The sequence below is a fragment of the Epinephelus lanceolatus genome, chromosome 18 (genome assembly GCF_041903045.1).
Source record: "Epinephelus lanceolatus isolate andai-2023 chromosome 18, ASM4190304v1, whole genome shotgun sequence".
NCBI classification, from domain to species: Eukaryota; Metazoa; Chordata; class Actinopteri; order Perciformes; family Serranidae; genus Epinephelus; species Epinephelus lanceolatus.
Genome location: NC_135751.1, coordinates 8,450,149 through 8,465,389, shown reverse-complemented (window position 1 = coordinate 8,465,389; position 15,241 = coordinate 8,450,149). Strand labels below are relative to the sequence as shown.

General features: G+C 41.1%; 1 protein-coding gene across 1 annotated transcript in view; it reads right to left on the bottom strand.

Moving 5' to 3' along the window:
- The window catches only part of LOC117269005 (retinoic acid receptor alpha-B-like), a 30,706-nt gene extending 17,155 nt beyond the window's left edge, over nt 1–13,551 (bottom strand). The window contains exon 1 of the mRNA XM_033645821.2: nt 12,358–13,551. Coding sequence (XP_033501712.2) covers nt 12,358–12,556 — 199 coding nt within the window. The 5' untranslated portion in view covers nt 12,557–13,551. The remainder of the gene's footprint in view (nt 1–12,357) is intronic.
- Nucleotides 13,552–15,241: the final 1,690 nt, after the last annotated feature.

The window sequence follows — 15,241 nt, the reverse complement described above, 5'->3', positions numbered from 1 at the left end:
TAAATTAACCCTTAGATGCATGACCTACCAATACCTACACTCTTCCATAAGTGGGGTCAAAAATGACCCCAATTAGAATCAATGCGTTTTATGTGATAAACTTAAGCAATTTCTTTCATTTTGGTTAAAGATGATTATTTGTATTATATTTTGGTCAACAAAAGAATGATTTCATGTTTGACATGTTCATTTATCACTTTTTATTAACATTTTGACAGCTAATGACATAATTGAATAATCAATAATAGTATAATAGGCTAACTAAGTTAAGCTAAAATCTAACCTGTTAGGCTACCTAACAGGTTAGATTTTATTACAAGGAAGCTATAAATATCATAGTAAGTCTGCTTATCTCTACACAACAAATGCAGTAATGAACTACACACACACACACACACACACACACACACACACACACACACACACACACACACAGACAGACAGACAGACAGACACTTACTAATGACATCATTGAATAATCAATAATAGCTTAATAGGCTACCTAACATGCACGCACGCACATGCACACACACAATAATGGTAAGATTGTATTACAAGGAAGCTATAAATATCATAGTAAGGCTGCTTATCTCTACACAACAAATGCAGTAATGTTAGCTAGTTAACATTACAGTACTAACATTACACAGTAGCTAGCTAATTAATACCTACATTGTAGTTACCTGTTAGCTAACTACAAAGTAGGCTAATTTGATGACAATAATACTATATCACACAAAAGTCATGGATGTGGAAAATAAGTTAATATTTTATAACGTCATATGTATTCCAAGCTATAAAACGAATATAATACTAACATGTATGTTGCTGTATAAAAATCCTCCTGGGTGGTGAGACTGCTGGCATTACATGTGTAAGTGCAACAGTAAATGTATATCTGACAGTCACAGATGATTAGAATCAAAGATTCCTAGGTCTAACCCTTGATATTCCATAGGAAATGCTTGGGGTCATTTTTGATCCCACTTATGGAAGAGTGGGGTAGTGATACAAAAACAACAATTTCTTAAAAACATGTTTTATGAGAAATACCTGAAATATGAAATGATAAAAACTTTTAATTCCATAGATATTGAAGAAAAACAACCCGTGGGGTCATTTTTGACCCCACTTATGCATCTAAGGGTTAAAGTAATAGAAATGATGGATTTTTGCATCATAGAGACTAGGAAATCTTTCTGCGTCATATTTCATTCATTTAATTTTCAGTTAGATAGAGTTTCCAGCCAAGCTGTATTATTATGATGTATTATTTATCTCTGAACACTAGTTACTCTAATGAAGGCAAGGTAGATTTCAGTGCTGAGGAAACTGTTCAAATTACTAGTATGAAATAGGGCTGGGCGATAAATCGATTCTATCGATTAATTCGAATTTGTAGTTTAGGTCGATTTGTTTTAATGAAAATCGAGTTTCTCTTTAAAATCCGCCAACGCTGCTCCACGCTGGGCTCCCGTAGTTCAGAGTGGGCTCCCCCCTCACCCCCACGCGCTTAATACACAAACAACATGGCAGCGAGTGGGGAAGAACTCGTTCTCAAGAAAGGGAACGAGTTCTTCAGCGCTTTTGTGTGCTCACCTGTGTCCATGAGTGTGTGTGTGTGTGCGTGCGCATCAGGGCCGAACTCCGCCGTGCACGACACAGAGAACAGAGGAGGATTTTAGACGTGCACCGTGTAGGGACAGAAATGAGATGCCGTTGTGTAAATAAGATGAATAAGTGTTACCAACGCCAAGCTGGCAGACCCCCGAACCGTAGTAAAGGGACCTCTGAAGACCATTAGCTCTTTTAGCTTGTGTTAGCTCGTTGTGGCAACAACACATAAACAACGGGACTTCGTCTGCGTTAAAGAACGGCACTTTATTTTCAGCACTGCAGGGATGATGCACAGCCTCTCTCATCAGTGTCTGACTTTTACATAGAGGGAATTAACTCAAAAACAGCATGCAGAACTGCGTAGGCTTCTTCACTTTGGCTGCTTGATGTAAACATAGCATAGCACATGCCTCACTTTCTTCCTGGGGCGCATCCGTCTGATGTCACACACCACACCCGGCGCACTAACTCCTGCAACAACTACACACATACACAGCTCCACACATACACACACACACACACACACATCAGGCTCAGCCTGTAACATAAGGCTATTTAGTTTGTTTAATAAAAAGACAAGATATAGACCTGTTCTATAGGAAAGGTAACCTTAAATGACTTCTGTTGTGATCCAATATGATGGTAGGGGAAACACTGCCATATGATAAGAAAGGGGTCCGGTGGAAAGCAATCACAGATGCAGTCGCAATGTATATTGCAAGAGATATGGTGCCCATATATAGGCTACCGTGGAAAAGCCAGGGTTTATTCACATGCTGCCACATTTTCACCAAGGTGAAAGGGAAGGTCAGATTTTTTTTCATTGCACAAAACAGGAATGCACAATGAAATACAACTGTAGCAGCATTGTATTGCGTGCATCTGAATGACAGTAAATGCCATACACAAACTGACTATAGAAAAAGAGAATCATGGTGACACCTGAAGCAGAGAAAGTCCTTTATCTTTCTGTACATACTCAGGGCAGAAAGACAAATGACTGTATAAAAGTCTATTGTAAATAACATTGTTTACATACATTAATCATAAGCTTGGGGTTTACCCTCGCCTGGGCTACAAATAATGCATGGTTAAAACCTTTCAAAGTCTGGGCCATCCCTGCTCCTGGGCAGAGCAGCCAAGCTGTGTCCTCAGGTCAGTTGAGTTAAAATCCAGTAGTGACAATGTTAAATGTTAGCCAGTGCTGGGGTAAGCCGTTTTCCAAATCTGATGTAAATGCTGCTAAATGGTCTCCCCAGGCAGTCCTGGCTTTATGCCAGCTAACAGTTCCTGAATAGAGCATGCTCCATCAGCTTAGAGAGCGACCTCTAATCACAGGACTGAATTCTCCTCCCCAAACAGTTAACAAAACGTAGATCAAAGTTATTAAATGTGATATTTTTTTCATGCTGTTAAGCTTCACTGACATCCATTATCACTACAAATGATTTTCTACTGATGTAAATCCAAAACCAACAACAAAAAACTAATAAGTGCATGTGCTATTAAAAACTATTCTTCGAGCAACAGCTTGGACTAACCTCTGCTCCACATTCACCTTCACTTAGAGGTGGACAATATGGATATAATCCTTTATAGGGCCGGGCGGTATGACAAAAGTTTCATATCACATTTTTTTCTTAAATTCATATTGGTTTCACAGTATTTGACGGTATTTTGCTCGGGTTCGGCTCACTTGACATGCTGTTGTGTTGTGCAATGGCCTATTCAAGTGCTGGAATTTGTTATTTACGTGACAACGCCTGAGCACAACACAGGCTCCGCTTCATTAGTGCCATGCTCTGTTATAATTGTCTCGGACTTGGGTCGGCTTCGGTCAGGAAAATGCAGCCTGAGCCGCGCTCTAGTGTGCTCACCTATGCGTGTGTGCGCACGTGTCTGTGTATGCGCATCAGGGCGTAACTCTGCTGTGCGCGATACAGACAGCAGAGGAGAATTGCAAATGCGAGACATGCCGTCATGTAAATAAGATAAAAACATAAGGCTATTTAGTTTGTTTAATAAAAGGACAAGGTTTAGACCAGTTCTATAGGCCTGGATATGAAGCGTCCGTAGCACCAAGTAATATAACGGTAGTTTCTAAAGAGCTAAGACGAAAAAAATTAATCAGCAGCGGCGGTCATATTTCAGCAGTGGTGTGTGCCGCTGCTAGTTGCATATAGGGGAAACACTGCTCTTTTTGGTATGAGTTCTTCTGGGTCATAGTGTTCTTCGTCAGCAACGTGTACAGTTGCTTCGCTTTCAGGACTCTCTCCAGCAGCCATTCTTGCCTCTAAACTTTTCTCTATGCTCTCGCCGGCTCTAGCACGCCTGTGGTGTGCAGCAGTGAAATGGGTCCCCGCTGAAACACTTTCCCGTCGCGCATTTTCCAGAAGTTGTTTGGGATATTCACCGGTATTGTGGTATATGAAAAATTCATATTATAACGAAAATAAATACTGCTTTTTGGTACGAACCGGTATACCGCACAGTCCTAATCCTTTATAACTGTATATGCCATTTTAAAACAAAAACAATCAATATTAATATATATCAATATATAGTATGTATATAGGGGAATTTATAGTGGAAGTCCAATTGACAGACCACTTCTAGATAACATAACCAGATGGGACTGTCTGTTTGTGACTAATCAAATTAAGTAATACCTGACAAATCAAGGTCTTTCATCACACTGATACAATAATCCTGTAAATCCCCAAATGCCAGAGAGCAGTGACATCTTATTGATTTGCTCACACTGAACTATTGTAACCAAAGATGTGAAAGAAGTAGCTACCACAGTACAAACCAGGGCTTCTTAAAGTCCTGGCCAAGGTCCACACCGGGACCAAACGGTAAGCCAAATTAAACTTGGCTGTTTTTTGTGCTCTCTTCAGCCAGTTTGTGTACTCAGATATCATCTGTGAGGAAAGAAATCCTCTCTGTGACATCACTGTTCAATCACGATTGGACCCAGTGTTTCTGTAGTTTCCACAACTCTGTCAGTGTGATAGTTCTTTTTAAGAACAACCATCAGCCCTTTATTACACTATCTTTAAATGAGCACAAATTCAATCACACAAATTTATGAAACAACCCTTTATATAACCTTTTGCAAGAAAAACATTTTAAGCCTTTTTACTATATCATAAATCCTTCTCTAACATCTACATCGACAAATTTGTCCTTCTAACAGCTGTATTCATTCTCTCTCTCAAGTTTCTCTCCAAGATCTACATTTTACAAGGTTACAATGGAAAACATCATTATAATTTACCCTCGCCAATTTACATTTTTACTGAATAGAGCTTGAACACATAATGTTTCTTAGAGCAGCCTCTGTTAGCTGTTAGTTCTGGCCAGTGGCTTCTAAAAGCTAAAATTAAAAGGGTACTTTGCCAATTTTTAACCAGCTTTGTATCATAACAATGTGGGTGGTATGTGCAAATGAACTGTGGTTTACTTCAACCCATCTAACCACTGTCTAGATATCCCCTGACCCTTCCCAGTGAAACTTGGCTGGATGCTGCATTTTGAGTCATTTAGCGGAATTTCACGGGCTCTCAGGCTTTTGCTCGAACTACAGGCTATACTTTTACAATTTTGTATTGCCCCCCATCCATGCCGCCACCATGGGCACAAGATAATGGAAGCACATCAAGAGACAGACCCCCCCACCCACCCCCCAAAATCAGACCAAACACCTATCACACGGTGAAACGAGACAGTGCTGATCAAATATAAATTAAGATTATGTTACTGCACTGCACACTACTCCACACTATTTCTTACTTTAAAATTTTTTTAGTTACTTATTTAACTAGCTATTGTGTCAATTTCAACAAGGCATCCCGGGGAAATCATTTGTCCCAAACCTGTTTTCTGTTGTTCCTGGGAAGACTGGGCCGCGTTGGTCGCGAGACCTACTTGTTAGCCTGTGCAAAATTGATGTGACACAAAAGAAAAACTTCGGCCACTCCCATCAGTGAATGTCATCTTATTTACCAACAGGCTAAGGGCAGTCAAAAAGGCGAATATCAGCCAATACCAGTGTTTTGCCAGTAAATTGGTGCATCCCTAATCTTTGGCACAAAATAAAATAATAGTTCTGGTTGCTTTAGTGTACTCTGAGCTAGACTTGTGCCGGTTTGAACATTTTCCAACCGGTTTGATTTAAAGCCAAATATCTAACCGAACCGATATATCGAATTATATACCTAATTTTACCACTGGGGGTCACATTTGAGCTATTTTTCTCAATAAAAGCCCATTATAGGTGTAATGCCCTTCCAATCCACTAGGTGGCGGTAATGCTGTATTAACCGCCAATACACACAAGGTTACACAAGAGGAAGAAGACACAGAAGGACACCAAGGAACCTTCCTCCGACTCTGCTCGCTCAGTGGAGACACGGCGGTTGGGAGGGCCGAGCGACAGGACGTTCCTGTTGTAGTTTTAGCCCCCCAAATAGTACCAGAAACTTCTTCAGTGGAAACAGGTTACTAGGGCAACAAACTGAATGACTGCTGACTCCCTCGCACTTTTCCCCGCCCCCAATGAAATTTGATCTCTCACAGCAGCAGCAGCAGACAGCTGAGCAGAGCGGAGCTGCGAAGTCCCTCTGAAGCCTCTGAGACAAACTTAGTCTCGCCACCAGACAATCAGAGATCTCCGTCTTCTGATGGTCTGGGGACACTCCTTTCTAAAGTGTGTTTAACACACCGGCGAAAACGGCCGGCAACAAAGCAACACCTCTTGCATTTTTGAAAAGGACACGCCTTCTCGGAAATGTGTGCTCCCCCTTTTCTCGTCCACAAGGAAACAAACACACAGAGAGCTTGAAAATGGATGCCGAGAGACTTAACGCCGTTTTATCAAACGTGTGCTCATCCGTAAAGAAAATATTTTTTCCAGCGGATGTCTTATTTACAACATAATTAAGCTAACTGGAGTGGTTTCATGTTGTATCCGACAACGGGAGGCTTTTAACAGATGACGTCCTGTTATTAGCTTTGCTGCTAGTGTTAGCTGTCCTTGTCATCTGCAGCCACTGATGCTTTCTAGACATCGTGATTTCCCAAAACTGAATAAATACCACACATGGCAACACAAAACTGCTTTGCTAGCTCAATCATGTTGTAACTAAGATTTCCGCTGGAAAAGATTTTTTTTTCACGGACCGTTTAATGAGTTATTACCTATTACAGACATCGCTAACGGCTAACAGGGCTAACAGCTAACAGTTAGCCCAGCTAAACGTGCACACAGAAATAGTAATGTTTGTTCAATCATTGTGTTTATAGACTTTACAAACATCGGATTAGTCCAAACGGTGATACAGTGATGTGAAAAATGTGATATATAGGCTATATATATATAGCTAAAAACTCTGCTGGTTTTCTACCCGGAAGAATTTGTAAACAACAAGGCGATTCCCTCTAACGTTATAGTCCGGCCGGATGGATGAGTCATGGCCTTGTAAAAGATTATGTTTGTTTCTTGTAGTTGCTGAGAATGTGTCGCCGCAAACGCGACAAACATCCACTAACTTTGACGGCGTTTTCTGCGAGCGCAGCTGAGCCATTTTGTACCGCTACACGTGTTTCTAGTGGGACTATGGTTACAAGCACAAGAGTTCAGCGAGCCACCGAAGGACCGCCCTGCGGATTTACTATTGGTTCTGCAACGTAGGGAGTTTTTTAAACTCTGAAATTGTATCCGCCCATCTAAACACAAAATCAGGGAGAAAGTCATCAGTCTTTGGTTAAGCAAAACGTCTAAAGACTGACTTGTGAGTCTAAGACAAACTAAACAAAACACTTGTAGGCTCCTCCACTTCATTTATAAACAAACATAAACCTTATTAAGTTGTCATAATGCATGTTACAATGCAAGATAAGTTGAATATAGTCCCGTTGACACGCCCCCGATGTGAAAAGCTGTTTTTTAATTTTTTTTATTTTTTTCCTCCTCCGGTTTATACGGTTGACATGAATTAAACCAGGTGGAGCTCTTAAACCGGACCGAACCGGTTAAACCGGAAATCGGCACAAGCCTACTCTGAGCAGCTGTGTTGTTTTAGTAAACATTAACTGCATAAATTTCATCAGTGTGATGGCCAAAAAAACTTGTTCGTGACATCCTGAATGTGTCTGGTATATTAGAGAAAGCTATACAACTTGTGTCACCATGATGGTCTTGCAAGTCACACTGGGAAAATGCAGAAGATATGAAAATATAAACGACAGACTTAAGCAATGCAGAGCTGTTTGTATTGACACTGTATTGAAGTTTTAATCAGCCTAATGCAAACACTGTGTGCACGCTCCAGATTAGAAATTGGTATAACAATAGCAGCCAAGGTTAATATTGTTCTTTTCCCTCTTTATCCTGTCTCTAATAAATTCAAAAGATGTGACATGAGAGGAGAAATTCCTACACAGTGATATACAGACAAAGACATGCCATGCCAGAGGACTCTGACTAGAACAAATGAATTAATAACCAGCTTTCCACTGCCACTCTTTCAGCATTCATCTGATGGAAGTGCAGTCCCACACACACATAGAGAGATAAAGCCATCTAGTAGATGAAAACACTGACAAACAACCGTCCACCTCCTCCCTTTTTCACACACTCACACTCAGGTCAAACTTGGTCAGTATACACTCACATTCCCAGACAAACTGTGAGGGTGAATGAATGTGTGTGTGTGTGTGTGTCCAACAGACAGAAAGAGAGGTCATTCAGTGCAGAGAAGTGATGACTGGGCAGCTGACACAGGAAAGAAAGAGGCAGATAGAAGGAGAAATAAAGAGAGGGAGAGATGTAGGTCACTTCCCAATTGTCAGTGAGTCATTGCACTGGATCACACCCAACACACACACACACACACGCACACAGAGTGAACCACTATCCTCAGGCCATTGCTTACATGTCGCTGGAGCAGTCACTAAATGTGTGTGCGTGCCGGCATCTGTGTACGGCCTTTGACCTTTGAACCTGTTAGACGCTCTTCATTCCAGTCACGCACAAAGACCCCCCCCCCAACCCCTCACCCCCAGACACACACACACACACACACACACACACACACACACTAATCCTTCCTGCCTTCACAGCTCAAATTTATGAGCACTCCCCTCTTGCTTCTATATGTCTCTCGTTCCTTGTGTTTCTCACCGGCCAACTGGAGTCCACTTTGCACTCTCTGTCTTGATGACTTAACCCAGTTGTGCAAGGCCCATGTCGCAGTGACATCACCATGTCATCACCCTTGGGTTAATGTCTGACTCTGAGGCTGACTGTTTCTAGCATGTGACACTGGGGTTGGGCGGCACTGTCAAGTCACAGCAAGAAGGTCCTGTGTTTTTGAATTTGTGTTTGTTATTCTTTTGATAGACGGGCATCCAGGTGTAGCATGCCTCTTAGCCAGTGCGTGCTGGGATTGGCATTGGCACCCCCCATGATCCAGCATATGTTAAGCGGGTACAAGTGGCTGAATGGAAAATAAAAAAAAAAACTTCTAGTCTGGTATTTCATTTAGGGAAAGTTCTTCTACAGCTTGTGATTAGGCAACACTTTAGATTTCTGTCTGGCCTCTTTCATCAAGCTGAAAAAGGACTTTTTTTTAGAAAAACATTTGTGTTACTCAAAACAAAATGTTTGACTTTTTATACACTGCTAAGAAGAGATTGTTAGCTTTCTAATGATAAACATTGTTTTTTACTCCAAATATTAAGCAAAATGTGTCACATTACATAATGACCGATGCCGAGCGACAATTTTGAGAAAAGCCTTTCAAAGTTTGCCATAAATCGAAGTCCCTCCTACAAGCAGGGACTTTCCACTGTGACACATTGATTGAGCCCGGCTACGTTGCAGCCAAACTACCCATACCATACAGCATTCAAAACAAGCAAAGGGAAACCAATTGGCTACAATAGTCTCTTTGAAGGCTTTAATTTTGTCATCAGCGAGGTAATGACAACAAGCATAGCCAAAAACATGGTGCAGGAAGACAAGAAAATATTGCTTATGTCAGTACAACTGCAGTCCCCTTGATAAACAAAGTTAACATACAATTAGCAATGGACTTAACATGACAATATTCACAAATTGGATTAATTTTTAAGAAAAACCCTTCTGATTTATTGGATTGGTGGACCATTACAGACTAAAGGAATATAATCAAGAATTGGACACATATTCTGACTTTCAGTCAGCTTCAGAGGTAGGGAGACACCACTTATTTTCTGTCCCTCCTGCTTGCCTTGCTGGTAAAATCTGAATGAATTATATTTTGGTACTCATGGTTTCCGTAAAATAAACGGTACAATTAAATTGTGGAGAATCTAACTGAGCTAACCACGTTTAGCATGTCCATATGATAAAAGTTTAAACTGCAATATTTTGATGCATGATGTCAGAACTATCTCAAGTGGGCTGACAGTAACCCGATGGATTTTAAGAGGTTTAAATAATTCTGAAAACCAAGATTTTGTTTACGTGAAGTCTGACCATAACCCATTCAGAGAAAGTTAGACCTTTTATTCATAATTTCAGGTAGACATAGAAGAAGGGAGAATTTGACAAGTGTTCGCAGCTTGACATTGTGCCTTTAAAAGCTTCAAAATTGTATTTATCGTCAGAATTTGGCAATAAGAGTTTCATATTCTAAAAGCCAAGACTTTATTTAATATCAAACAAAACCTAAAATGACCAAATATCAGGATGTTGACAGAATCTACGTTGCGACATCCAACTGATTAGAGCATGCCACATACAGTTAAACATATGGTCTTAGTGTCTTAACCAAACTAGGAGTATTTGTATTTTCCAGCTTTTGAGGATACCCAACATGGTGTACGAAGCAAAAAGATTCTACAGTGTAAAATCTAGGAAATGATCACCAACTGTAAATGGCTGCCAAAAAAAAAATTATTGCACTTACTAGTATTATTTATATTAGTATTAATTACAAGAGTAATTAGTGTTGGTATCAATATTAGTATATTTATTTTGTAGAATTAAATCTAATGTATACATTTGAATATTTCTGACTTTCAAACCCATGGACACTGATATATAAACTAACTACACAATAACTTATATCACAATAATTTCGCAAGTGTAATAATCTCCAAAAAAATACGCAAAAGGGTTTTAATTATAATAAACCCGTGGTGCAGTGGTACTTGATGAGGTGGGTTCAGTCGTATAGGGAGGGTATATGCAGGTAAATAGGGTATACCCATATCTTTTTCTAGCTGTTTACACTCAACCAAACTATTGCCAAAAAAGCCATTAGAAATAAAAAAATAGAGTATACCCACATCGTCCTCGCTAATATAACCATCTACCTAGGTACACCCACCGCATCGACTACCACTACACCACTGGGTATGTTACAGAGGGAGAAGTGGGTACACATTCTTATATATTCCAAATTCTTTTTGGTTGATGGGTGGGTAAACTGAGTTTATATCCTTATAATAGACCCTATTTATCCGCATATACGACACCACTGTAATAAATGAAACAATTATTATTATCAATATTATTTTAAGTAGAAGTAGCATTCTTATGGTAAAGTATGCCCATTTATTCCTGGTTTATTCAATTGGTATACAGAACATTTGTGATACTGTGTGCAATAAAAAATGAATGCCATATAAAATGGTAAGCAACTTACAGAATGTTTGACAGGCTTAAAACCCTTCTCGGGTTGCGACTACATAGCATATTAATTGCTGATTAAGCTGATCATTTTTTCTCAATAAATTGCTTAACTGTTTGGTCTAAGATGTCAGAAAATGCAAAACTTGGTAAAGCCCAAGATTATGTCTTTTAACCAATCAATTTACTATCACAGAGTAGCTACAAAGGAATCCTATAAGCTGTGAACTGAAACAAGGTAATGTTTGGAAATATTACTTGAAAAATGACATTTATGGATTAATTGACTGAAAAGCATGGGGGGGTTATGTTGACAAACTGTAAACATTCAGAGTTAATTCTGACCCATTGAGAAGCACTGAGCTCGAGGTCATATAGACTAGATTTGGTAAATGTGTGTAGGCAGCTGCTGACCTACTGAGGTCGTCTGAGTCACTCCACTGAAAACATAAACCAAACCCATAAGTTGCACAATACACAGTGTAGACATGCTGGGACATTGAGGACCCATTTTAATTGCTCGTAAAATGGGTCATCTTAGACTGAATGCAGCATTATTGGGTGTCTGGCAATCAAAATGCTCATGAATAGATAAACAATTTTTCATTTAACAATACCCACTTGATTTAAATGGTGTAATCATCAACAGTAGCTAATGCTGAAGCTCACAAGGCTTGCTGTAAGGAACTAATGGTGAAAGAGTGTAGGAAAGGATACATGCTGAGAAGGCTAAAGTAAGAGTGAATGGCACTACATGTTGTGTAGAACAGTGGTGTGTTCACTTCCCATCTAGTTAAGAGGGGACTAAAAAAAGAGGCTGTGGGGCACCTGATACTAGAAGAAGGGGCTGGCATGTGTCCCAATTGGAACCGGTGAACTCGTGCATTCATCCCCCCGAGCTGACAACAGATATCAAAGCACAAGCAGGGGCTTTACCCGCCAGCACCCCGTTGTCATTTTTCAACAAATTAAAGTATCCACACTGACTAACTGTGGTGTGCCCTGCAGTTATTTGCTATTCTGTCCAAAATGGCAAATATTTTTTCAGTGGGACTCACAGTGGCTGGAGCCGCTCCAGTGTCTCACGGTCACCAGGGATCCTCCGAACGGACGCTGGAGTCCTCCTACACTGGACAGGAGTCCCTTCTCCGGCCCGAGCCCCGGGGGTCTGTGGTAGTAGTCCATGCTCAGAAAGGAGCCGGGACTGGGGCTGCTGGGGCTGGGGCTAAAACCCACAACATCCACGCTTTCGTACATCCCCGAGAGGAGGGAGTCGCCTTTGATCTCTTTGTACCAAACAGAGGAAAAAAAGATCAAAGTGTCCTGGACGGCGAAGAGAGAAAGAGGAAAGGAGGGAGGGAAGAGTTCACATCTTCATAACAGACTGATGGGAGGAGGAGGAGGAGGGGGAGGAGGGAAAGGAGATGACCGGTCCCGGTGACCTCTCAGCCCTTGAGGGAGTTTCGCTGTCAAACTTCGCTGTCCGTTGTGTCGTTTATGACGAATTTAGACAACAAATTCAACGTCGTTGTCTTCTTTGTAGTCTTAGCCTAGTCCAAATTCTACAAGTGACACCAACTTAACTGTGCTAATGGAGTTGCAGACCTCGTTACTCTGTAGCACCAAAGATTAAAAAGAATAAAAGACACATTATAACATTACAGTCCTGTACTAACACACGTGGTGTAAATGACCTTAATGTCTACCGCCTGTTTTATCTTTATACAGCTCGGTCGCCGCTATCGTTAGCAGTTTTTTCGCTGTGTTTTCATAGTAGCCAAAATGACATTAGGCTATGTAATTGTCATATCGCTTGCTACTCCTTGTACCCAGCCAAGCGAACAGTCTGTTTAGTGGACAGAGTGCTCCTTAATGTCATAACCAGTACCGCTCGTCCTTAAATCCATGCACGCCGTAAATGAATAGCCTTCTTCGCCGAAAAGTAAAAAGGTCCAGTCGGTGGAATCGCGTTGCTCCGCTCGCTCCGGTTCACAGACTCACGGCTCACAAACACAGCCGCTGACACATTAATGCTAAATACGAGCTGTCATATTTGACTCTCAACTTGCCGCTTTAATGTCCAAGTAGCAGAATATCCGGAGATAGGCTAAAGCTGGCGGCGGTGAGGTAGGGAGAGGAGATATCCGAGGCAGTTTGCGCGTCTCTTGTTGCTGATTGTTGAGGTCCAGCAGCAGCAGCGGCAGTGTCCTGTGGTACCCTCTGCTCTGTACCCGACGGCCTCTCTATCCCTCCCTCTCTCCCTCTCTAGTTTGATGAGTGACACCAGCTGCGCACGAGCTCCACCTATCTGCCCTGCGCGTGCCTCCAAATGCTTTCCACCTACTTTCAAAATGCCACCAATACTGACTACTTACACAACTAAAATAACAAGTACTATTTGTAGGTCTTCAATTACCACTACTAGTAGTAGTACAAGTAGCCTAGTGACAGCCCCCCTCCACCCTTACATAGAGAGATTGGGCCCCCCAACAATGTGTTGGGTGGAGAATGGGCCCTTTTGAATGTGTGTCACCTTGAAAATATGCCTGTGTTCAAAGAGGAACTCTCATTAAATCAAAAACAGTGCCATTTGCTATAAATGCCCTTGGAAGTGGTAAACCCATATCTGTCATGTTTATTTTTTCTTTTTTTGTAAAACAGTTAACAGCACCTACAACAAAATGATATGCTTACTCTATAACTAAAAAGCAACAGTTACAATTGTTATATCAATCAATAATTTCTTATATTCCTTGGTATTTTTTGTTATATACAGATATGCAGTGATGATTGCTGGGTAATATGTATGCTGATGTTATCCAGTGTCAAGTCTCTGATCATGTGATGAATGATAGTGTGTACTGGGGCCCACCGTAACTACCTCATGCCACTGCCTAGTGGTAGTATGGGATTGTTTATGTATTCATTCATTCATTTGCCATAACAACTTATCCTCTTGGGGGTCGCGGGGGGGATGGAGCCTTTCTCAGCTGACACTGGGTAAGAGGTGGGGTACACCTTGGACAGGTCGCCAGACTATCACAGGGCTGACACATAGAGACAGAAGCTTACATTCACACCTACGGACAATTTACAGTCACCAGTTACCCTGCATGTCTTTGGATTGTGGGAGGAAGCCGGAGTACCTATATATATATATATATACAGTACAGGCCAAAAGTTTGGACACACCTTCTTATTCAATGCGTTTTCTTTATTTTCATGACTATTTACATTGTAGATTCTCACTGAAGGCATCAAAACTATGAATGAACACATGTGGAGTTATGTACTTAACAAAAAAAGGTGAAATAACTGAAAACATGTTTTATATTCTAGTTTCTTCAAAATAGCCACCCTTTGCTCTGATTACTGCTTTGCACACTCTTGGCATTCTCTCCATGAGCTTCAAGAGGTAGTCACCTGAAATGGTTTCCACTTCACAGGTGTGTCTTATCAGGGTTAATTAGTGGAATTTCTTGCTTTATCAATGGGGTTGGGACCATCAGTTGTGTTGTGCAGAAGTCAGGTTAATACACAGCCGACAGCCCTATTGGACAACTGTTAAAATTCATATTATGGCAAGAACCAATCAGCTAACTAAAGAAAAACCAGTGGCCATCATTACTTTAAGAAATGAAGGTCAGTCAGTCCGGAAAATTGCAAAAACTTTAAACGTGTCCCCAAGTGGAGTCGCAAAAACCATCAAGCGCTACAACCAAACTGGCACACATGAGGACCGACCCAGGAAAGGAAGACCAAGAGTCACCTCTGCTTCTGAGGATAAGTTCATCCGAGTCACCAGCCTCAGAAATGGCAAGTTAACAGCAGCTCAGATCAGAGACCAGATGAATGCCACACAGAGTTCTAGCAGCAGACCCATCTCTAGAACAACTGTTAAGAGGAGACTGCGCCAATCAGGCCTTCATGGTCAAATAGCTG